The 24,159-nt window shown below is 46.7% G+C and overlaps 1 protein-coding gene across 1 annotated transcript; it reads left to right on the top strand.

The window, feature by feature from the left end:
* Window positions 1-893: 893 nt before the first annotated feature.
* On the top strand, window positions 894-24,043 carry PRPF6 (pre-mRNA processing factor 6). The gene is made up of 21 exons (XM_062642180.1): window positions 894-1,040; window positions 1,830-1,998; window positions 2,824-2,942; window positions 3,576-3,654; window positions 4,561-4,737; window positions 5,536-5,691; window positions 6,337-6,431; window positions 7,111-7,267; window positions 7,477-7,639; window positions 10,103-10,221; window positions 10,907-11,125; window positions 12,507-12,629; window positions 13,387-13,508; window positions 14,585-14,723; window positions 15,720-15,839; window positions 17,018-17,194; window positions 18,012-18,145; window positions 18,597-18,688; window positions 20,722-20,836; window positions 22,741-22,867; window positions 23,585-24,043. The coding sequence occupies exons 1-21, from the start codon at window positions 970-972 to the stop codon at window positions 23,735-23,737; spliced, it is 2,826 nt and encodes a 941-aa protein (XP_062498164.1). The 5' UTR covers window positions 894-969; the 3' UTR covers window positions 23,738-24,043.
* The last annotated feature ends 116 nt before the right edge of the window (window positions 24,044-24,159 follow it).

Here is a 24,159-nt window from a genome sequence, read left to right as displayed (position 1 = left end):
AGCATTCCCATCACCACATCCCCATCCCCTTCATCCCCATCTTCATCCCATCACCCCCATCATCATCCCTATCCTCTTCATCCCCATCATCCAGTCATCACCCCCTTCCCCTTCACCCCTATCCCTAGCATTCCCATCCCCATATCCATATCCACTTCATCCCCATCTTCATTCCATCATCATCCCCATCATCCAGTCATCACCTTCTTTCCCTTCACCCCTATCCCTAGCATTCCCATCCCCATATCCATATCCACTTCATCCCCATCTTCATTCCATCATCATCCCCATCATCCAGTCATCACCCCCTTCCCCTTCATCCCTACCCCTAGCATTCCCATCACCATATTCACATTCATTTCATCCCCATCTTCATTCCATCATCATCCCCATCATCCCCATCATGCAGTCATCACCCCCTTCCCCTTCACCCCTATCCCTAGCATTCCCATCACCACATCCCCATCCCCTTCATCCCCATCTTCATCCCATCACCCCCATCCCCATCCCCTCTGTGGTGACCCCCAGCGCCACGGGAGCCTGTCCACGTGCACACCACGTGTGCCTGCACGGCTCATGCCCGCGCACACGCACGAAGGGAAGCGGCTGGGGGGGGGGGGATCACGCACGCGTGTGCGCGGGAGCTGCGCGTGTCGCACGTGGGGGGACCGATGCTCATGTGTGCGACACGCGTGTGCGCGCACGCGGCTGTGCACGTGACGTGTGCGCGCACGCGGCTGTGCACGTGACGTGTGCGCGCACACGCGGGCGCGGTTCCCCCGCCGCCCCGCTTCGGACCTCCGCGGCGACAGGGGGCGCTCTGCTCCCTCAGCTCCTTAAGGAGCGGAAGTGACGCTCTGCATCGGTTAACCCCGCCTGCTCCCGCCGCAGCTTCCGCCGCCGCCGCTCCCTCGGTCCCGGTCTCGGTCCCGGTCCCGGTCCCGCTCCCACTCCCACCTCGCCGGCGCCATGAACAAGAAGAAGAAGCCGTTCCTGGGCATGCCCGCGCCCCTAGGCTACGTGCCGGGGCTGGGCCGCGGGTGAGCCCTCCCGTCACCCCCAGGGCCCGGCCTGCGCCTTCCCCCTCAGGGCTCCTGGGGCCTTCCCGCTTCCCCGTCCCCTGCCCTCGGCTCTCCCGGTGTCACCGCCACGGGCTGGCCCCGTCTGCGGCTCAGGAGGGCGGGTTTGTGTCCGAAGGCGAGCCCGGCCCCAGGGGTGGGTTCGGGGGTGCGTTAAGCGGTGTTCCCCCCCCTCCCCATCCCGGCTCTGAGGCTGTGCTGTGTCCATGGGGCCCTCTCAAAAGTCGGTGTATCAGGGTGGGTTTGTGTGAGGCAGGGCGCGGGGTTATGGGAGGGACGTGCTCTTTGTAGGGTACAAGCCGTGTTTGGCCTCTGCTGCTTTATTGTGCCCTTACGTAGGGGTGGCTTTGTTGTCGGTGCCCTGGGAAGTGCACAGCGTTACCCCTCTGGCAGGTTCAAGCCATTCCCCTTGGCCTGTCCCTACATCCCTGGTGCAAAGCCCCTCGCCAGGTTTCCTGCAGCCTCTTTAGGCACTGGAGCTGCTCTAAGCTCTCCCCTTCAGGAGCCTTCTCTTCTCCAGCTCTCTTAGCCTGGCTCCACAGCAGAGATCCTCCATGGATGGGGGTGATTGCAGCGCCTTTGCAGCTAAAGCGCTCCCTATAAAAGGACAGCGAGACGGGGACTGGATGATCCCATTCTTGCAGAAGAACGATACTCTTATTGTGTGCTATAAGTAATAATGCTGCCAGCCTGGCTGTGTGCCACGGGGGTTGTGTGTGCTAAAGAACTGCCTCTGCTTCCCCACCACAGAGCCACAGGTTTCACCACCCGCTCCGATATCGGCCCTGCCCGTGATGCCAATGACCCCGTGGACGATCGCCATGCACCGCCCGGGAAGAGAACTGTGGGGGATCAGATGAAGAAGAACCAAACAGCTGATGATGACGATGAGGATTTGAATGACACCAATTATGATGAGGTGATGAGATTGTCATCATCTGGAGATGCTTTTCCCTGAGGAGGAGTCCCTTAACTCTCTGCTCTCTTCCTATGAAACCTGAGGTTTCAAGAGCAGAATTCCCTGCTTTTTTCTAGCAGTACTTCCTTTTTTCCCCATTTATTTTAAATAATTATTGTTATTGTTATACATAATGGCATAGTGCAGATTTGAGGTGTGCTCTTGGTCTGCATATTGTGGTTTAATTATCTCTACCAAGCACTGAGAGTCTTGGGAGTAGATCTGGAAGTTTAAGTTAAGTACTAGTGTAAATTAGTTAAGTACTAAGCTAAGTAATTAGTTAAGTATTAATTTTAGTACTTTGGGGGATGTATGTTTTAATTCGCCACAAAAGAAATCTCAGCTTTTATGCTTTGGTACGTATTTGTCTTTATGTGGCCTGTGTAGGCTCTTGTGTTGAAATCCCACTTTGGTCAGTTAGATGTTGTGGTGTTCCTTTGGTTTGCTTTCAGTAGTTTAAAACCAAAAGTGGCTAATGGAAGAAAATGGCTTTTCTATACTGGGATCTCAGGTATTGATTAATAGAGCCATTCTGGAAGAAGCAATTTGGAAGCAGTTTTGCTTTTGAAATGATGTGGGAGAAGAACCACCGGGGGTGGGAGAAGCAAGTGCTTTGCTGCAGGGATGTGTCAGTCTGATGCCATGTTGTTAGAAATAGCCTTCTGCTGCATTTTCCTTGTGCTGGGTGACTGTTGCCTCTAGCAGGAACATAACAGAAGCTTTAAACTGAGGATATTGCTTTTTTTCCCTCCTCTTTCTTTCCCTTTTCTCTTCCCAAATCCATAGTTCAATGGGTACGCTGGGAGCCTCTTCTCAAGTGGTCCCTATGAGAAGGATGACGAGGAAGCAGATGCTATTTATGCAGCTCTGGATAAGAGGATGGATGAACGCAGGAAAGAACGAAGGTAGGATGAATCACAGCACTGGCACGGGGTGTTTCTGGCTAGTTTGTGGTTTAGACTTTTCCTCTACCTGTTTCCATTTTCCAGTTCACATTTGCCTTTGTCTGCTGGGTCTGTTTTGAGATATACACAGAGTTTTTATTCTAATACTGAACCTTGGATCCTGTGGCTCCAAGTTTTAGGACTGATGGGTATTTTGTATAACTTGCTCTGAGAGTTGGTGTGGTTGAGTTGCTTCACCATACTTAAGTTTATTAAGATGATGGGGGGAGATGCTGAGTAACTGGTTTTGATTCATTCCATACTGCACATCACACTGGAGATGGTTGGAAGCATCATGTAATGCAGGTGTCTTGTAAACTGGTGAGTGTTACTGAACTTGTTAAGCTCACTACCTGATCTGTAGGTAAGAGGAGGTTAAAGGCTGAAGTTCTCTTGGTTGGAGATGCCTGGTTTTGCACTATCATATTATTTGATGAAATATTTCTGCCGTAATGTTGATAATCTAAACTTGGATAAAATGCTCTTTTTAATGCCTTGGCTCTGATCAGACATGTTTTTATATAAGATCAACACTTGGTTTAAGGACTTGCTGGTTGTTCCTTGGAGCATAACCTCAGTATTCCTTTTCCTCAGGGAACAACGAGAGAAAGAGGAAATAGAGAAATACCGTATGGAACGACCCAAAATTCAGCAGCAGTTCTCAGACTTGAAAGTAAGGAGAAAAACATCTCAAGTGTGACTTTTATCTTTGTGATGTGTGAGAGGTGGATATGGTTCTGCATTTCCTTGCTCAGATTTTGTATGTTAGCAAACAAGTAGCTCCTTATTTGCCAGATTAGTTATTTCCTCTTGGAAAAGGAAAGTAAATGGATTTGAAGCTGGCAGCTGGTAGTGCAGAACCTCTTCCTGGCCTGGAGCCCTCTCAAGCAGTGTGATTTTTCAGCCAGCTGCAGTTACAGCCACTTAAATTAGTGCTGATTTAAACCCAAGCAGGGATGCAATCTGCGCTGCTAAAGCCATATTGTCTGTGCTGACAGCAGCATTCAGAGTGGCACTCAGCTGGTGGAAGTGGGTGTTTAAAGCTGCTCAGGAGGGATCTGGGAGAACACTGAGATTCTGCCTGTAGAGCACTTTATTTGTGGCTGCACAAGGGAGTGAAATTCATGCAAATCCTGATACCAGGCTTTTGGTTTGGCTTTATTGTGGCTTCACATCAGTTCTAGAGCAGGTGCTCACTTCTGTCTTTGAGGGATTGATAATGTGTTGGCATTGGAGTAGTAGTTGATCAGGAGCTCCTGACTTATGCTGTTAAATAAAATGTATTGTTTAAGCTGTTGGCTAATGATTAGTAAGAAGCCACTCAGTGCTGCAGGTGCTGAGATTAACCTGAATACTTGAAGCACTGAATTTAACAAGAATATTGGTTTGGAATCTCAGTCTGGACTAAGCCCAGATTCTAATGGAATGCATGTACATCTTTTGTACATTGGATTAGGAAAAAATCTGACCTTTGATGTTTAAGTCAAAGTTTAAGGAAAGAATAATCCCTTAAGGAAGTAGAGCAATGGAAAAGAACAAGTTCTACAGTAAATAATGATGCCACCTCCTCTTTGAACAGCGGAAGCTGGCAGAGGTCACAGAGGAAGAGTGGCTGAGTATCCCAGAAGTTGGTGATGCCAGGAACAAGCGCCAGAGGAATCCTCGCTACGAGAAGCTGACTCCTGTGCCTGACAGCTTCTTTGCAAAGCATTTGCAGTCAGGGGAGAATCACACTTCTGTGGACCCACGCCAAACAGTGAGTACAAAAGCAAACCTGGTGAAGGTGGGATCTGTGCTTTATAATCAGAGGTGAGGGTTGAAGTGGGACTGGGTTGGGGGGGGGGAAGGTACTTGACCAAAACACTTGGTGTGAGTCTGGCAGAGGAATTGCTGGATGTTCAACTCCTGTGCTTGCTGGAGTCTTTCAGTGCACACCCATTGCCAGAGAAGACTTGAAGATAGGCAGAGAGAGCCTTGTTCTTGTGATTAAAGTGGAAGAAAGTGTTTCTTTTCCATTTCTTGGGCTGTAGAATGGTGATAATGAGGTTTTTTGAGCATAACCAGTGTCCATTTCTGTTAATTTTGCAGAAATGGAACAGAAAATAGAGTGTAATTTCAGCTCATGGTTTGCCCAACACTCAAGCAATTGTGTTAAAAACTATTTGCATGACCGTCATCTGAAAATGAAGTAATTTGTCTTGTTACTACATGGCCACAGCCTGCTGTGGTGATAAGAGTTTCAGGAGAAGCAGACTGGCCCTGTACTGGTACTAGATGTCCCTGGGACTTCTTTGTAGATACTCCTGTTGAAATGTGCTGCTTTTAGATGCTTATGCTCTAAGTTTTCACTTTCCTGTTACTTATGTCACTGACTTGGCTAAACTTGAGTCATTACCTCCAGATTTGCAAAACCTGTATGAGAGATGCTCTGTGGTTCAGGAAAGCCACTGTTTGAGAGGGACCTTTGGGGTTTTGGCACCCCCAAACAGCCTGATATCCTTGCGAAACCTCAGAAGAGATTTGAGGAATGTGTTTCTCCCACTCTTGTTTTTAGCAATTTGGTGGATTGAATACTCCATATCCAGGGGGCTTGAACACTCCCTACCCAGGAGGAATGACACCAGGCTTAATGACACCTGGGACAGGTGAATTGGATATGAGGAAGATTGGCCAAGCCAGGAACACCTTGATGGATATGAGGCTAAGCCAGGTAAGGATGTGGCAAGGCAGGATGTGTGCTGCTGTGTAAGACCTGGGTTTAGAAGTGTCTTTAATTCTGTTGGGTGTTAGAAGAAACACCTCAGCTGTGATATAATTTTGTACTTCTCCATCCCTAATCCCCTTACCTCTAGTAGAATTTCCTGGGAATTAAGTTTGTTTCTGGAAGTCGTGGTCATTAAGGGAGAACCCTGTTGTACTGGAGATGGACTTCAGGTGAACAGCACTTGGTTACACCAAGGGAAGCATCTCTTCTATCCTGCACAGGGATGAAAAATACTGTTCTTAATTTGTTGTTGAGTTCTGTTCTTTTTCATTGATTTTTTTCCCATCTAAATCTGGTTTCGACTAAAAAAATGGGCTTTAGTTGGTAGGGCTGCACGACCTGTTGGTGACTGAAAACCAAGCTGCTTGTTCCCTGGGTTTTCAGTGGTGTTAAATTTAAATCATTAAAATTGTGTATTTCACAAGTGGAAAAAGCTAATCAGCAAGGCTTTGTGCTTCCCTCATCCCTTGGGTTTGGTAAGAGGTGAATATCCAGGTTTCTTGTACAGTTGCAGGGTCTTTTCCAGTGTTTATTGCATGCTATGGGGGGCTGTGAATGGTCACTTCAGTAGCTCTGATTTGCCGTTCCCAGGTGTCAGACTCTGTGAGTGGCCAGACTGTAGTGGACCCCAAAGGATATTTGACAGACTTGAATTCCATGATTCCCACCCATGGAGGAGATATCAAGTAAGTTTAAGAAGGATTAACTGATTTATCCTCTTAATGATGGCTGTGATCCTGCATAGAAATGGAAATCTGTCTGGGCCAGTGGCTCTCAGCTGGCATTTAATTTGTACCAGATGCCAGGTGGGTTTCTGAGGATGAATTCTTTTAATATGAGGTCTGGTTTAATCTGCCAGCCGAGGTATTTATCATCTGACCTGGCTGCATCAGCTGTGGGGCTTGTTTTTATTCTATCCTTGGACTAACAGCATGTGCTTGTCTGCCAGCCAGGGAAGAACCTGCTTAATTGTATCCCTGTGCTGCTAATTTAGGCTTCATTGATGACCTCTGAAGACCCTTTTAACCTCAAGTTTGCCACCAGTTTCATAAAGAATTGCCATTAAAGTCAAAGTGATAGGTGCAAATGTTGATGCCAATACTTGTCTTCAGTCAGTGCTTGTGCTTATCAGCTTCCAGCTGTAATTCCTCAATATCTTGCTTAAATACTTAACTGGTTTTCATGTTGATCTCACTGTGTTAATGTGTATTCGTAAGCTTGTTTGGTAGCATGTAATCTGTGTCACTAGTAAGGAAATATTTGAGATGAGGGTTACTGCGCATCTGAGTGTGGCTGTGAAGCACTGATTCAGGGCAATTACTTGCTACAGTGCTGAAAATCTTCCTGTTTTTCCTCTTCCTTTAGTGATATCAAAAAAGCCCGCTTGCTCCTGAAATCAGTGCGAGAGACCAATCCTCACCATCCTCCAGCCTGGATAGCATCAGCCCGACTGGAGGAGGTCACTGGCAAGCTCCAAGTAGCTCGAAACCTCATCATGAAAGGCACAGAGATGTGCCCTAAGGTCAGAATTGCTTTGCTTCCCCGCTGATCCTTGCAGGGCAGTAGGAAAAGGTTGTGCTTAAGAGCAGCAAGTGTCTCTGTTGAGCTCGTGTCAGGCTAGATCTGATCCAGCTTCACTCTGCGGTATTAAGAGAACATGTGTTTAACCAGAAGCTCGAAGTTTAGATTCTTGGTTTGATGTAAGGGAAGATTGTTCTTTTCTCCTGGCAGAGTGAAGACGTTTGGTTAGAAGCTGCTCGGCTTCAGCCTGGGGATACAGCCAAGGCCGTCGTGGCTCAAGCTGTCCGCCACCTCCCGCAGTCTGTGCGAATCTACATCAGAGCAGCAGAGCTGGAGACAGACATCCGGGCAAAGAAACGTGTCCTGAGGAAAGGTGAGAGCTTCTGCGGGGTCAGGGAGCAAAGCCCGAGTCTCCCTCTCTTTGTATCATGGGGTTTCCTTTGCATCCCTGGGGAGAATAGGGCATTTAATAATGTGGAGCTTGCTGCTGTTGAGTCAAATTGTTGTTGAAGTAGTTGTAAAACACCCTTAAGTGGAAAGCTGCTGTTACTGAGCAATTGCAAATGACATTTCACTTCCCAAAAGTAATTCCAGCTTCATCCAAGTCTTTTCCAAACAATGATCTTTTTAACAGTGGGTTGTTGTGTTGTTCCGAACCCAGGTCTTCCTCACAGGTTCATAGTATTAATCCTTTGATTACTTTAAGTTACTGGGACTGTAGCAGTAGAGATTAGAACCTTCATGACTACTGGATTGTGTCAGTTTTATCTTCTGACTTTAATTTAGACAGGGAAAAGGGTCTGGAACTAATACACTTAATTCTTGTGGAGCAGCCTACAGTATTGAATGGTTTGGCTTCAAAGCAAGCAAATTGCCTCATACTTCTTACAATTGCATGTAAAACTGTGCATCTCTGGTGAAATGACTGCTTACTGCATATGGATGAAAGGCACTTACAGGTTCCTGGGTTTGAAGTTATAGGAGTTCAGATATTAACCATTCAGTAGCTTTTCTAATTTCCACTGGCTAAGCAGTGCTGTGGTGTCACCCCTGTGACACTGTGCATCCTCCTCAAGAACAATAGTAGATACTGAACAGAAAAACACTCTTACATGAGCAGAAATAGATTTCAGAGTCCAGCTTGGGTAGGAGAGCACCTTCTGTGAAAGCAGTGACACATTAGGTACCGAGATTTGCTTTAAACCTTGTGTTTGCAAAGAGAAAAACATCTTGCTTCAGTTTTTGGAGCCACCTACTTCATCTCCAATACAAAGCTGGTAGTGGAGTGGAACATGATTTATTGCTTCTTTCCAGTTTCTCCGTGTGAACAGCTTCACAGTGCTCCTCTGCTACTTAGGGAACAGCAGGAATATGATGCTGGGAACTGTTTGTATATGCAACCTTAAGATCAGTGGCAGTTTAACCCATTATTTCTCCTCAAAATTGACTGACTGCCAGGTAATGGCACTGGAATGGGATCTTTCATGATGTGTTTTGTTGGCTGTGTCCATTCCTATCATCCAGCAGAACCTCTGGAGTTTCAAAGCCTCTCTCTGACTGGAAAGCCAGCAAGCTGAGTGTTTAAAATGCATCTCGAGGTGCAAATATTGGCAGCTCCATGAAAACATGTTGTGTCCTGCTGAGTGGTGCTCTCAGCTCTTGCAGGCTCATCTGATTCACTTAATTCCTCAGGAAATCTCCTACTGCAGACTGAGAGGAAACAGTTAATGCCCAATCCCCAGCGCACAGTGCTGGTAAATGCTCTGTGTGTTTCTGTAGAGCTGGGGTGTGCTCTGAGGCTCAGCAGTGTGCCTTGGCCTTTGCAGGAATGCTTAAAGGGACAGCCTTGCCTGGAAGCTGGTTTCAGTGTAGTTCTAGATGCTTCTTCCACCCGTTTCTATGGTCCTGCTGTTGTGCTGCAGAAGGATGTGCTCAGTCCTCTGTCACTATAGCATGTTCATGTACGATCACCTTGGAAGCAATTAAACTAATACTGCAGCACAGCTAACACCAGCAGGCTGTGGTGTAAGTTGTAGTGACAAAAGGCTAAGAAACCCCTTTAGTTTCTTAGTGTATCCGTCAGATACGAGGTTATAAAGAAGCAGCCTGAGAAAAGTTGTTTCGACCTGAATGTTTCAGACAGCACATGTAGAACAGTCTGCAGGGAATGCAGTTTTGACCAGCACTAGCTACTCCTGGAGAAGATTAAGGAAGCCTCAAAGACTCTTAATTGGATGGAGCCCATATGGATTGCTGAAAGAACACGTGGGATCCAGTGGCGTAGGGTGTTAGTGTCAGTGATACCTTTAAGCTTTTAGGCATCCTCCTGTTTCATTTTTACACAGCAGGCCAGTAACTCATTGGGAAGCTAATCTGGGATCCATTAAGATGTCAGGAGATGCCCACAGGCTGAAGGAGCAGTTCCAACATCTAAGGAGCAAAGTTGTCTTATTAGTATCGAAGACGCTTCATTTTATAAAGGGAGACCCAGCATGATTAGGGCTACCCAGTTTTAAGATATGCTCATTTGCTGAGCCTGGAGGCTGTGTTCAGCAAAGTGCTTTACTGCAGAGGATGCAGTTACAGCTTAGGCAGGGGAAGAGCCTTTGGCTTTCCAAAGCCTGGTTCCAATTAAAATTAAGTTAGCTTTTTATTTTCTGATTTGAAGTTCTCATTGTTGAAGCAAGAGCTAATGGAAGTGTAGTTCCCTCCCTTCCCTTTTTCAGGAAATCTCATCTGTAATAGGGCAAAGCCTTCAATATATCATCTTTAAAACATGCAGCCCTCTTTGGGAAACTACTTTGTCATGATTAACAGAATGGTTTTGCCCCTCTAGCCCTTGAGCATGTTCCAAACTCGGTGCGTTTGTGGAAAGCAGCCGTGGAGTTAGAGGAACCTGAGGATGCCAGGATCATGCTGAGCCGGGCTGTGGAGTGCTGTCCAACGAGTGTTGAAGTAAGTCTTTCAAGAAGGAAAAGAAGGCAACCCCCTCCTCATGGCTTTAGGTTGACAGCAGAGCTTTGAAAACAGGAGGCAGGGGAGCGCATGATGAGTTCTCTACCACGCACTTTATGCCACAATGAGAAGGATGTGATGAGTAGTGGACTGTGCTTTTCTTCTCCCCAGAGTTCGTTGTCTGCTGGTCATTACATGCCTCATTTTCTTGTGTAATTGTTAGGTTCATTATGCCAGTGCACTGCTGTGCCTGCTGTAGCCACTTAGCCATGTTCCTGTTGATGGGTAGTGCCTCCCCAGTTGTGAAAACAAGCATAGACATAGCCTGGGGAGTCGAAAACAACGTTGCTCATTTCTGAAGCCCTGAACCAGAGTGTCACACTCGGCTGTTTGAAAGGTGATGTGAACAGAAAATACGCAGCCCTGCTAATGGAGATGATATCTCTGTGATCTTCTCTATATGATGATCCATCAGGGGACTAGGACTGAGTTTTCATGGCAGGAGTAGACTCTGTTTCTACTACTTCTCCATTGATGTTCTGCAGCCTGCTTGTACTGCTTGAGGACGGTTGCCAGCCAGCAGCAAGCAGCCTGAAGCTGCTTACCTGTTCAGGCCTACACTGCCCTAGAGCAGCGTTGTCATCTCCTTGTTCTAATCTGAAACCCATCTTCTGTTGCTCCACAGCTGTGGCTTGCACTGGCCAGGCTGGAGACATATGAGAACGCACGGAAAGTCCTTAACAAAGCCCGAGAGAATATTCCAACAGATCGGCACATCTGGATTACTGCTGCCAAGCTGGAGGAAGCCAACGGAAACACCCAGATGGTGGAGAAAATCATTGACAGAGCCATCACATCCCTCAGGGCTAACGGTGTGGAGATCAACAGGGAGCAGTGGATACAGGTATTTGCTCAGTGTTGGTTAGAGACCCAGATGAGCACTGAGGTTTGAAGGCTGCTGATGCTAGATACTGTGGGGTGATTTTGCACTAGGCTTATCAGTGGAGATCCCTGTGAAGATACAAGAGGGGAGACTAAAAAGCTGACTTAAGTTCAAGGCTGTAAGTGATACACTGGGGTGACACTGCGTGTGTTGAGCTGAGGAATGTCTGGTTTGCTTCTGGTTTGGAAGATAATCAGCTTCAAGTTGAAGCAGCTGCTGCCTTAAGTAGGACAGAAGCTTTAAGCCTGCAGTGAAGGATTTATGTGGTTTTTCAATATGTCTCTTGCCTTAAAGGGTATCTGTTTGCCCAACAAGGCTTTGTCAGATACTGTTGTATGAAATCAATACAAATCAAGGCCAGGTTGGATGGGGCTTGGAGCAACCTGCTCTAGTGGAAGGTGTCCCTGCCTGTGGCAGGGGGCTGGAAGTAGGTGAGCTTTAAGGTCCCTTCCAGCCCAAACCAGGCTGGGATTCTGTGATACAATGCATATGCAGCCAGCAGGAAATACTTTGTTAGTCCTTTATTGGTTTGTAGTAGGCAGCAAAATCTTCTTGGTATGTTCCTTTAAAGAGTATCGATAATGAACAAAGTATTTTAATGTTAACCAAGATACTCGTTTAACATCTAAACCAATTATAACTTTCTTTACAGCAGTAAAACAATGAAAGGTTAATTTCAACTTCTGTTTAACACCCCCGCCCCCCCAGCCTCTGCATCATTGCCTTCTCGAGTTCCTTTTCAGTGCCAGCACTGCTCCACTTCTGCTATCTGATCAGAGGTCTTTTTAACAAGTCCAAGCAAGACAAGCTTGGCTTTCTGAAAGCTTTGTGTGTCAGAAAACTGCTTTTCTCTATATGCTCTAGTGAAAGAGCCTCTGCACCTTTAACTTCACACTGGGTGAGGGTGTATTTGTTTAAATTGAGTTATTGCTTAGCCCTTATTGAGCCTTAAGAATCAACTCGGAGCTGAAAGAAGGTCACTAGGTTTGATGTTAGAATTCTTCCTCCTCAAATTCTTGTATATTTTCATTGGCCACGTCCCTGCTCAGCAGCTCAGTGCAGCTGTAAGAGGAGCCTGTTAAGGCTGGAAAGGTCACACTCACTCCTTTCCAGTGGATGCAGCTGATGTGCTCTGTTTCTTAACCATCTTCTGACTGATTCTATGTACAACTTACAGTGCTTTCCATGTGGTTATGGGCTCCCTAGTTAGTGTCCAGATGTCTGAGTAATAAGACATATTTAGTGTTGCAGTGACCCACAGTGTGTCTCTGTGCTTGAGGAGCTGCTGTTGCAGGATCTACCTTCCTGTGCTGAGCTCTCAGGGCTTTGCTCTTGTTTCTAGGATGCTGAGGAATGCGATAAAGCTGGAAGTGTGGCCACGTGCCAGGCAATCATGCGAGCTGTCATTGGGATCGGGATTGAGGAGGAGGATCGGAAACATACCTGGATGGAGGATGCAGACAGTGTACGTCCAGCTGTGAAGCTGCTTTATGTTGGGCTTGGGGTTTGTTTGGGTTTCAGTTAAGGGAAATTGAACTGGAGCCTGGAAAATGACATGTTTTATCCATGAAAAAGCCTGTTTCCCACACACCTGCCTGTGTTTGGCCACTCTGACTCTCAGGAGGTTATTGTATTGTAGAGCTTTCTTCAGACTTGAGTTTATACTAAGCAAAAAGTTGCTATTTTGATAAATTGCTGCTTTTTGTGTGGGTTGTGGGGTTGGTTTGAGTGTGTCGAGGTCTGGTTAAAGGAACTGGGAGTTAAGTTTCAATACCTGAACATTATAACTCAAGAGTTAATCTCAGGGTGGCCAGGGGAGTGGGTAAAAGTTTCACCAGGCTTTCTTGATTGAACATGCACTAAAAAAGAAACCCTGTTTCAGCATGAAGAATGTCCAGCTCACTGCGTGTGAGGGGCAGATGCTGTAGCACTTGTTTTTTTGCCTGTAAAAATGAAGTGTGAACATGAGAGCCTTTCCAATGCCTTAGTAATGTTTTCAAGCTGTCTTGTGTGTGTCAGTGCACTGAAAGGCCTGATAGACACTTCTATCTTCAATTCCTCCTTTTATAAAGCTGATAGTAACTATTTTGTTGTGTATAATACCCCAATTCAGACGTTACTCTGAGTTACTGAGTTCTCTGTTGAATTATGCATGTGTAACTCCTTGCACTTGATTTCAGTGCAGCCCTATGCTGACTTAGCTCTGTCCTGTTTCTCCTCAGTGTGTAGCTCACAACGCCCTGGAGTGTGCCCGAGCAATTTATGCCTATGCCCTGCAAGTCTTCCCCAGCAAGAAGAGCGTGTGGCTGCGAGCAGCCTACTTCGAAAAGAACCATGGCACAAGGTTTGGGTGCTGCATCATCCCTGGGGGGGTTTCATCCTTTAGGATGGGGAGGAAGAAAAGCTACAAGGTGATCCCTGAAGTGCTGTGTTGCACGAGTCAGTTCAGCTGGCTCGGTTTGCAGGTCTGGCCTTCTTTGCTGTTATTGTGGTTGGAACACCTTTGGGTTTGATGAAGTCATGAGAAGGTCTTTTGGCAATAGGGATCTTTTGGTAAAATAGCTGTGAATCACCTAAAAATACAGCATGTGTTTAATTGTCATAGATAAACTAGTTCATTGCTGAGCATCTCTGACATTTTCTGATCACACTGTGAGTGTCTGTTACAGTCTGAATTCAGCTTGGTGTTACACTGTCACAGCTCAGTCTTTTCAAGCTTATTCGTAAAGCTTTACATGTCTGAAACTTTCTGCCCAGAGTTTAGAATAAAGCAAATAAAGCAGTAGATCTGCTTTATTTATAAGGTATTTATAAGACCACTTACACACGCAGAATCATTAAAGCCAACAGGGCTGTAGTGTGGAAGTGACTGCAGATCACAGAATCATAGAACAGTTTAGGTTGGAAGGGACCTTCAGAGGTCATCTGCAATGAGCAGGGACATCTTCAGCTCGATCACATGCTGAGTTCTGCCTCATTGAAGCCTTTTTTCCTTTATTGGAGCAAGTATGTCTTTGCTTATGATGTTGTTCCACGTTTCCCAGTTTAAGCCCCTTATTCTACCTGAAAAGTTGAGTTTCTAGAGGAGAAAACAAGTTTCAATAAGATGAAGCCAGCTTCATCTGATAACTGTGGAAAACTTCCTGTCCCAGTTTCTAAGGTTTAAGAAGAGCTCCTCTTTCCAAGCCACAGGGGCTGTGTGTGTGAAGGCTCGGCAGGGGCTATCAAACGAAGGTGGCCGAACAATGAGCCGTTTGTGGAGTGCTGATTTCAGAACCCTTGTGAAAAAAGACCCCACCCTTTCCCTGTTATGAAACCCCTTATCAAGGTTTACAACGTTGGACTTTGCAACTATATTTATAGCACTGAGCGATGGTGGGAATAGTTCCGGGGAGCCTAACTTACTCTTTCTTGTCTCAGAGAATCCTTGGAGGCTCTTTTGCAGAGGGCTGTTGCTCACTGTCCCAAAGCAGAAGTGCTCTGGCTCATGGGAGCCAAATCCAAGTGGCTGGCGGGAGATGTGCCAGCAGCCAGAAGCATTTTGGCCTTGGCTTTCCAGGTGGGTCTCTTGTACTTGTGCAATGGTGTGAAGTACAACTGGTAAAGAACCCAGAGCAGGCTCCTTCTGTCAACACCTGATCCCTGCTGCCTTGCAAGATGATAGGGGCTTCCATTGGTCTTACATTGTCTTGAGTGGCACAATGTTCTCCTGTAAAATAGCAGCAGGATGTGTTACTGCTCCTGTAGCAGTACCACACCACGTTCTGAGTTCACAAACCACTAATCCCACTTCCGTGGCTCCCATCAACCCCAGCCATGGATCAGAACCCCCTTGTCTTGGGTTATCTGCCTACTCAGTAAGAAAGGTAGTGGTCTACTTTAATTAAGGATGTTGCTGCATTACTTATGGCTTGGCCCAAGCCCATTAATCCACAGCAAAATGAAGGGAATTCTCTGCTGGATGCAGAAAGAAAGATGGGCAGAGCAGTACAGTTCTAAAACTGGGAATGAGGCTCAAAAGCTAAGGGATAGCAAACCCAAATGACAGCTCCTGAGCTGGAGGGTAAAAGATATTTACTTCCTCAATTTGTTCCTGGTGCTTTTTGTTACCATCCTGAAGGCTTCTTGCCTTGGTTGCCACTGAAATGACTTTTATTGGAGCAGCTTTCACAGACCTCAGTTGGGAATTCCAGCTTCATTATTGTTTTGCTCAGGGATAATAAAACGAGGGTCTCATTGTGGCAGACCCTGTGATGTTTTCAGTGTTTAAACTGGAAGTTCAGAGGATGAAGCATTAACGCTTTTCAGCAATTGAGAAGCATCCAGCTTCTAAGCTGGCATGTATCTTAGTGCTGCGCATCTGGTTTGGAGAACTCCTCTGAACTTCAAAGGTCAAAGAAGATTTGGGAGGAGCTTGAACTGTGAAGCAACAAAAAAACCCACCCTACTGTGGATTGACAGAGCTCTGATTTCAATTTTAATCTGGATCAAACGGAGGATTAAATCTGCTGTTGATTCACTGCCTGCATTTGTCTGTCATTTGATGTTCTTGCAGGCCAACCCCAACAGCGAGGAGATCTGGCTTGCTGCCGTGAAGCTCGAGTCGGAGAACAATGAGTATGAAAGAGCAAGGAGGCTGCTGGCTAAAGCTCGCAGCAGTGCCCCCACTGCAAGGGTAAGGATGTGTGAAGGGTGGAGAGGCTGAGACCTCTCTTGGCCACGGGGGAGTTGAGACGGAAGGAGGAGTTCCTTCAGTTCTGTGGCCTCAGGGATTGACCGGGTGGCTCTTTGCCATTGCCTTTTGCAGGCATGTGGCCGCTTCGCCAGTGAGTTGCGACACCAAATCATGGCCTGATGGGAAAGAAAAGCCAGGATCAAGTGAAGGCTTTCAGGGTTGTTTTTTTTTTATTTAACACAAGTGGCAAAAGTCAGGAAATTCCCACTTTACAGCTGTTTGTGTAACGTTCCTGTTGCCCAAACGCATGCCTTGGAAAAAAGGGAGAGAAAATACTTTCACAGCAGACTCGCTTGTGCTTGCTGTGCTAGAGACAGCTGTGGTCGTGTTTGTTTAATGTTACACTCTTGGGTTTATCTCTGCAGTCACTTCTGGCGTGATAAACTCGGTCGGTTTTTAGCTGTTCATACAGACCCATTTTAACTTGTCCAAGTCAGATTAAAACTGGTCTGGTCTCTGTGTCTTCCCCGGTCTGTGCTTCATCTACATCTTTTTAACTGCCCTCTTCATCCTATGTCAGCCAGGGAGCTTCTCTCCAGCTGGGTCTGGAGCTCTGGTCTCAAGACTTGATGCTTCTCTTGTGAAGTCATGGTGGGGGGAGTTTGGGAATAGGGAGGACAGGGATCAAAGAGTAGTGAAACAGCCTTCGGTCTATAATGTATTTCCCACAGCTGTAACTTCCATCTGTAGCCAAAGGAAAGGCATTTTGGGGGCAGAAAAATGTGTGTCAGCTTTTAATGGGCAGGACAACGGCTGCAACTTGAAGGCATGAATGAGAATAGGTGGTCTGGGTAGCCTGGGTGTAAGGAGATCAGATTGTGCTGTTGAAGGAGGCTCAAATTCATTAGTTAGTTGTGCTTGTTGAATGAGTATTGTACAAATGTCAGCCCTGTGTTAATAGGTGAGATACAGGTTGATCGTGCTGCCCCAACTCCTTTGGCTATTTGGACAATACCTTTCTCATTGTTAGCTATTCCCACTGTTATTTATTAGGTAGTTAACATTTTTATTAGCTAATTCATCACATTAATGAGCATATGAAAATGGGAACCCACTGCCTTGAGGGACTGATGGTGTTTCAGTGGCTGCTAGTGATAAACAGCTCTGGTTGCTTTCAGGTCTTCATGAAGTCAGTGAAGTTAGAATGGGTGCTGGGGAACATTGCTGCAGCCCAGGAGCTTTGTGAGGAAGCCCTGAAGCACTACGAGGACTTCCCCAAACTGTGGATGATGAAAGGACAAATTGAGGAACAAAAAGAGCTGGTGGACAAAGCCCGGGAGGCTTATAATCAAGGGGTAAGATGGGTGGTGTTGCATGTTTGCTTTGTGCTGCTGGGGATGTCTGTTGTGAATCAAAACGGAGAGGGCTCTGTCTCAGCCTAACCAAAGATGGTTTCTGTTCTCTCTGTCGTTGCTTAAAACAATAACCAAGCAAAAATATTGGGACCTGGAATAAGCAGCAAGAATTTGTCTTGCCCAAAATCCATGTGCAGAATTCATTCTTGCTTAAGAGTTTGCTGTATGTTTGACTGCTCACTGGTAGGAAGAAAAAGCATTGCACAATTAATTCCCTGAGACCTGTAAATGCTAAAAGCAGAGCTCTTAAAAGGAAAGCCTCCTAATGAGCTCTTAAGATACACACTGTAAAAGGAGGTGGCTTACAGAGCACTCCTGCCTCTTTTAAATGGAAATCAGTGTCTTTGGGTGTGAGTGCATCTGAAAGTCCTCAGCCTTGAAAGTCAGAAGGAAGCAGGTTTCTGCCAGTGTCGATATCCTGATGACTTCCCAGGCTTCAAAGCCCCTCTGTTGCTGTGATTTGAGTATGTATGAGCCCTCCATCTCCAGACAGAGCTCAAATCGTAGATGTATTATTAAGGGAGGTGTATTCTTTCTCTTGCTGCTGACATAGCTCAGTCATAGCTGATGGACCCGACTGGGATGTAGGAGAAACTGGACTGCTGTGCTGTAAGACTTAACAAGGAGAAATTTGAGCAACTTAATCCACTTTGTCTCTCTTCTAAGCTCTCCAGGAGGATTTAGGGAGGGAAGTTATTTTCTATAAGGGTTCTAAGATGGTTCTCATGTCTGCGTATTGCCATGTTTTTTCTAACAGCTGAAAAAGTGCCCCCACTCCATACCCCTGTGGCTTCTGCTGTCCAGGCTGGAGGAGAAGGTTGGGCAGTTGACCAGAGCAAGAGCTATCCTGGAAAAGTCTCGCCTAAAGAATCCAAAGAATCCAGATCTCTGGTGAGTTGTGTGGAGGTGAACTAAGTTTGGGCTACAGAGCAATAGAAATGGCCTTTTCTAGGCCAGCTATTTCACATCATCCCAGCCATTTGAGGCTGGGCTAACAACTTATCCTGAATATCAGGAACACTTTGGTGATCCTGGCTAGTATGGAGCTCCTCTAAGGAGCTGGGGACTAATTATTTCTTTACTGATGGTTTTAATGCACACAGCATGAACACTCAGGGCTCTTTCACTTCTCTTTTGGTCCTTTTTCAGATTGCTTTTGGTTTAGGCCATTATAGAGTAAAGGTCAGGTTTATTTTTAGATGGAGAGGAATGGGAAGATGTCAATCACCTACACACACTCACAGTATGGGCAGATGTTTGCAATTTCCAGTGACCTTGGTGTGACTCCCTGTTTGTTTCCACATGGTGAATGTGTTCTCATAAATACCATCTTCCTTACCAGGTTGGAGTCGGTGCGGCTGGAGTACAGAGCTGGGCTAAAGAACATTGCAAACACTCTGATGGCCAAGGCACTGCAAGAATGCCCCAATTCAGGTGAGCTGGATCTCATTTCTATCTTAAACATGGTTCTTTTGCCCAGCTGATAAAGACACATCTTTTTCCAAGGTGTCCTTTCTGGCCAGGTCTCAAAGTACTACATTTTGGAGAGGTGCCAGTCATCCCTGTGCAAATGTTGAGGGTCGTCATGAACAATCCCAGTTGCTTTGTGCTGTCTCACACCAAGGATGTCACAGGCTGGTGTTTGTTCCATTTTGCTGTAGTATCCAGCATATTTTTGGGTCTGTGGTCCCAGGTTTCCTGGGAAAGCATCTTTGGACATGGGTGGCTTGTCTCTGAAGCTGCTACAAGCCTGCCAAGGGTTTAAAACTGAAGAAAGACTCTTGAGTGTTTGTAGTTGGGAAGTTCAGTGGAAAACAATGGGTTTTTCCCTGTCTTGTTGGAGCACAGCTGACCATAGGATGCTTCCTGTTGCTGGTTTGCACTGGTTGCACTCCTGACTTTGTGCTGAATAACTTGTGCTGGTAACAAACTTCAGGCACAGTCATGATGAGAGGGATCATAAATGTTTAGTCCTGGGTTTTGATGATTTGAACTCATTTAAGAAGAGGCTAATAGGTCATAGAATGAAAGTCAGTTGGTTCTAACTAGCAGTGGAAACATTTGCCTCTTGGGATGGGAGGAAAAAGTCCATAATACTTCCCTATTTTTGGGCAGAATTGTGGGAAGACTTTAATGATTTAAACATGTTGACATCTTTTGGAGAGGAGATGTCACATAACTGCAAAACGCAATAGTCTTGTGCAGGACAAGCTTTCCAGTTTGCCTTCGGGCTGGCTTTTGAAAGGTGTTTAATTGGTGGCTGCTGAAGTCCCAGTGAAATCATTGGGAATTAAGTGACTTTTATGCCATGATAAACCCCTTGCAAGCTGCTCACCGTGCGAGTGGGTCAACAAAGCAACAGCACCCAAAGTCCCACTTTGTTTTGGGAATGACCTAATGCTTAATGAGGGTTTGCCACCACAGGCTTTCTCACCGAATCTGCCTGTTGCTATGGAAATGGGCAGCAGGATCTCAGTTTTTGTTGAAATATAATCATTTCCAACCCTATCTTTAAACTCCACAAAGCAGAATAAAAGGAGGAGTGAGCTCGTTGGACGCTTACAGTTGGGTAAACCAGCGGCTCGCATCCATCAAGTGCTGAATTGATTCCTGGTTGCATGTGGCTGCTGCAGAGCAGGCTGCACAAAGAGTAAAATTGAAATCTAATGATGACTGTGGCCTCAGCAGGCCTGGGAAAATGAGGTTTGACCCTATATATATAAAGAGCAAGACGAGCTCTGCTCCGGTGTCACTGCAGTCATCAACGCTTGCGTGTATTCCCATGTGCAGTTGATGGGAAGTGAGAGCACAGAGTCCTGGCAGACACCCGCTCTCAAGCTTTGCTTTGAAGTGATCACCAGGTGTGCTTGGCTGACAGCAGAAACTGGAGATTTCATGCTCCTCCGAGCATGTTTCCTTCCTTGCTTTTGGCAGTGGAAGGATGTAGGGATTAAACCTGGCTTTCCTGGACCTACTCTGTCCTTCATCGTATGTATGGAGAGCCAGCATCAATAAGACCCTGGTGCTCTTTGGCACCCTTAGAACTGCTTCAAGACATTGTGCTTTGCACCTCCTGGGACTTCTTCTGTCTCTGGAGTTTCCCGTTCAGACAGATGGATCTCTTTCACTTTTGAAATGATGATTTGCCCTCCCCTCTTCCACTGCTTGCAATGTCTCATCCGAGAGGCATGAGCTTTGGGTTGGTGCACCCCCAGCACAGGGAGCACTGAAGCTGCAGGGGGGGTTTGTGGTGCAGAGACCTTCAGAAGTGAAGGTCCAGCATGGTGCATGCGGTAGCCAAACCTTCAGAGTGCTGGATGAAGTATCCATGCAGAAAGAATCATCTGGGATGAGATTGGGGCATTGATAACCTTTGGGGAGTGGGGGGGTGGTCAGTGGTGCTGCTTGTGACAGGATGGGGAGGGTTAATGCTGAAACTAACAATCTTCCTGCTTGACTTCATTCAGGAATCCTGTGGTCAGAGGCAATTTTCCTTGAAGCGCGACCGCAACGCAAGACCAAGAGTGTGGATGCTCTCAAGAAGTGTGAACACGACCCACACGTCCTGCTGGCTGTGGCCAAGTGAGTTCCTGGCCTTGATGTTGTAAAAAATAACCCCTTTCGGCTGCATCCAGGGTGAAGCATTGCGCTCGAGTACAGCCGTGTGATTCTGGCTGCAGCAGCTCTAATAAGCCCCAAAGCAAGTAACGGCTCTCAAGCTGTCTCCTAGTAACTGTGCAAATCTCTCCCTTGATTCAAAGCAGGGGATGTCAGCCTGCCCTCGAGCTGTTCTGCTGGGGCTGGGACTGCAGCACAGACAACAATACATTCACACTGAGCCCTTTTCCAGTGCTGAGTAATGGCACTCTGAAAATCGCTGCTTTCCATCCCTTGAAAGGGATTTCGGTGTGCTTGCAGGTGACCTGGACTTTAGTAAGTTTTTTAGGGTGTGTTTTAGGTATTGTGATAAAGTAGGGACAGTTTTGCCTGATTATTTGTCAGTTTTTATGTGGCTGACAGTGTGTTCTTCATCTTTTCTCTCTCTCCTAGGTTCTGTCAGGTTTGTTTTAACCCTGAGCTGTTGTAGTCTTCTCCTCTTCTGAATTTCTCCTATGTCGGTTTTCCTGAGTTGGGGCCCTTCCTGGAATGCAGGCTACCATCCTGCTGTAGTTTGCTTCTCTGGAATGGAAAGATAATTTACTAGGGATTGTCTTCTTGTCTAGATTGAGTTGTGAGGCTTCCAATGATGAAAACCTGCTATTAGAACTTACTCCGTATCCTTGTTGACCAGATGAATAGCTTTGCAGCAGCCGTGACTGGAACAAACTTCCTTCTGTTCCTTTGTGAGCACCACAAGAGGTTAATGCAGGAGGAATTTTGCCCAAACAGTTGCCCAATTCTTTCATAACTCTTTTTTATAAGCCAAAGAAAACCGTAGGATACATTCAAGTGACTGCAGGGCTGGGTTCTGCCAGATCATGACAGCAGACTCGCTCAGCTATAGCAGCAAGGGAGAATAACGTTAACTTTGCCTTATGGAAACAGCTTCCAGGCCCCTCCTGGTGCAGCCTCTCACAGTTCAGCAGCTAATCCCAACACAAACAGCTCCCACCTCCCATCACGACTTGCATGTAGGTGCAGTGATACCATCAAGTCTAGTAACAGCTGTGTTAAGTGGGTTGCTGGAAATGGCCACTGCTTGCAGGAGTTGAGCCTCTGCTATCATTGTTCGTGCTGTGTTAAATCACAGTTTATTTAACATGGAACAATCAAGAGTATTACAGGGCTTAGAAACAATCACATAAGCTGTATAATTTTATGACTGGCTAAGCTCTTTATGAGGGATGGCAGTCTGCTTTGATAAAGGCCTTCCCAGCTTAAATGAACTCTTAATGCAAAGAGGAGTGAACCCGAGAGACTATTGACTCAGGTGGATAATAACTTGGAAGAATTTCCAGAATTCATAAGTACCTTTATGAAATGGCAGCACTGGGGCTGGGTGCCAGGCTGGGATGGGAGCATGGAAGTGCTCACCTTTCCCTGTAACGTGGAGCTGATGAGGTAGGTCTGCAGGTAGTGTTCAGCTCTTAGGAGCTATTTAGCTGTTAGATGCTAAATTCAACTTGAAATATTAAGTTGGAGGAGGGGAAATCGTGTAGGCATGTGAGCCTGTTCCCAGTCTGGACCAGCAGAATTAAGCCATTGAGTTAGCAAAGATTGAGCTTGGAGAGCAATACTTCCCCTCTCAGGATTGTCTGTCTCTTGGTTAACATGCCTCACTAGGGGAGAGTGAAGAGAAAACAGTGAATGTTCATTTCAGTCCTGTCTCTTCCCAGGGGAAGGCCAGTCAGCAGATGCCTGTGAAATCTGCTGTTTCCTTCTTGGGAGAGCAAAGATCTGCAAGATCTGGAGAGCTTTTCAGTTGGAGTGCTTTGGGTTCCTCGGAAATAGGCTGTTGGTCAACTCACGGTCGCTTTTCTCCCCAGGCTCTTCTGGAGCGAGCGTAAAATAACCAAGGCCAGGGAATGGTTCCACCGAACAGTGAAGATCGACTCTGACCTGGGGGATGCCTGGGCTTTCTTCTACAAGTTCGAGCTCCAGCATGGCACGGAGGTGAGTGTGTGTGCTGGGAGCAGGGAGCTGGGAAGGCAGCAGGAATCCTTGGCTGATGCTGGATGTGCAGAGCTGTGCTGAGCTCTCTGCCGCCTGTGTGGCTCGCAGATGAGGCTGCGTTGTCATGACTGAGCATGAACAGGCCTGTGTGGTGGTTATTTAAGAGGCTCTGTCATTAACTGAGCTGTCTCTCAAGCTGCTTCGCTGTCCACAGTCATGCTGGGTCGTGCAGGAATCGATGAAATCAATCTCCCTGCTGTATAATGCAAGCTCTCTCACAGATCTTCCTGTAATTGCGGTGCTGGGTTTGTGTGGCTGGTGCTGCCTCTCCACAAGTGTCAAGCGCAGGTTGCACGTGAACGCAGCCGCAGGGACAGTCTGTTCTAATCTCTCAGGGCAGTTTTTACTGCCTGATAGTGCTGAAATGATGGGAGTGTTTTCTCTCCTGACTTCAGAGGAACCTCTCACTGCACAGCTCTCGTGCAGGTGGGAATGCAGAGGAAGTTTCTGCTGCAGTTTAGCCAAAGCTTGCTTGTCTGTAAGTCAGTTTGCTCAGCAAGGCAGAGCTGCTGAGCTTTCACTGAGGGCTCCATACCTTTAAAAACCAAAGCAAAAACCCACCATAAGCTTGGGAAAAGTGAACTGGGGAGGGAATTGTTTTGGCTCTGTGCTGGGGCCATTGAGAGAGTTGCAAACTGTTGTTTCTCCTCCTCATAGGAACAGCAAGAAGAGGTGAGGAAGCGCTGTGAGAATGCCGAGCCTCGCCATGGGGAGCTCTGGTGTGATGTCTCCAAGGACATAGAGAATTGGCAGAAGAAGATTGGGGAGATCCTCGTGCTTGTGGCAGCCAAGCTTAAAAACACCTTCTAGAGTCCCCTGCCTTCATCCCGAGTCATCTCTGTAGGACTTGCCTGCTTACCTGCTTTCGGGGCATTCGCCTTTGCAGTGGAACAGACTTTGGAGGATGGGTGATACAGAAGAGCTTTCTTCCAGAAAGAAAAGCTGTTTTCTTCTCTTCCCAGTGCTCTTGGTTCACACAACACAGTCGTAGGGTTCTGCAGCACATCTGAATGCTGGTGTCATGTAGGAGAGACGAGTGGTCTTGGGTGGCTGTGTTGGCATCTTCATTTCAATGCCTGAATCCCCTGTAAATACAAGCTTTACTTAGTGCTTGGATGGGTTTAGCAGTTTCTTTGCTTTCTTCCCTGGCATGCACTCCCCTCCTGCCCCTCTCTGTGCGGTTTCTTTAGTGTTTAGCCCATCTGATGCTGGTTCCTTGTCAGCAGATCTGG

Source organism: Pezoporus occidentalis, unplaced genomic scaffold (genome assembly GCF_034315485.1).
Source record: "Pezoporus occidentalis ecotype Australia unplaced genomic scaffold, CSIRO_AGI_Poc_V1 ctg70, whole genome shotgun sequence".
Classification (NCBI taxonomy): Eukaryota; Metazoa; Chordata; class Aves; order Psittaciformes; family Psittacidae; genus Pezoporus; species Pezoporus occidentalis.
The sequence above is the reverse complement of the archived record's forward strand: the minus strand, read 5'-3'. Positions and strand labels throughout refer to the sequence as shown.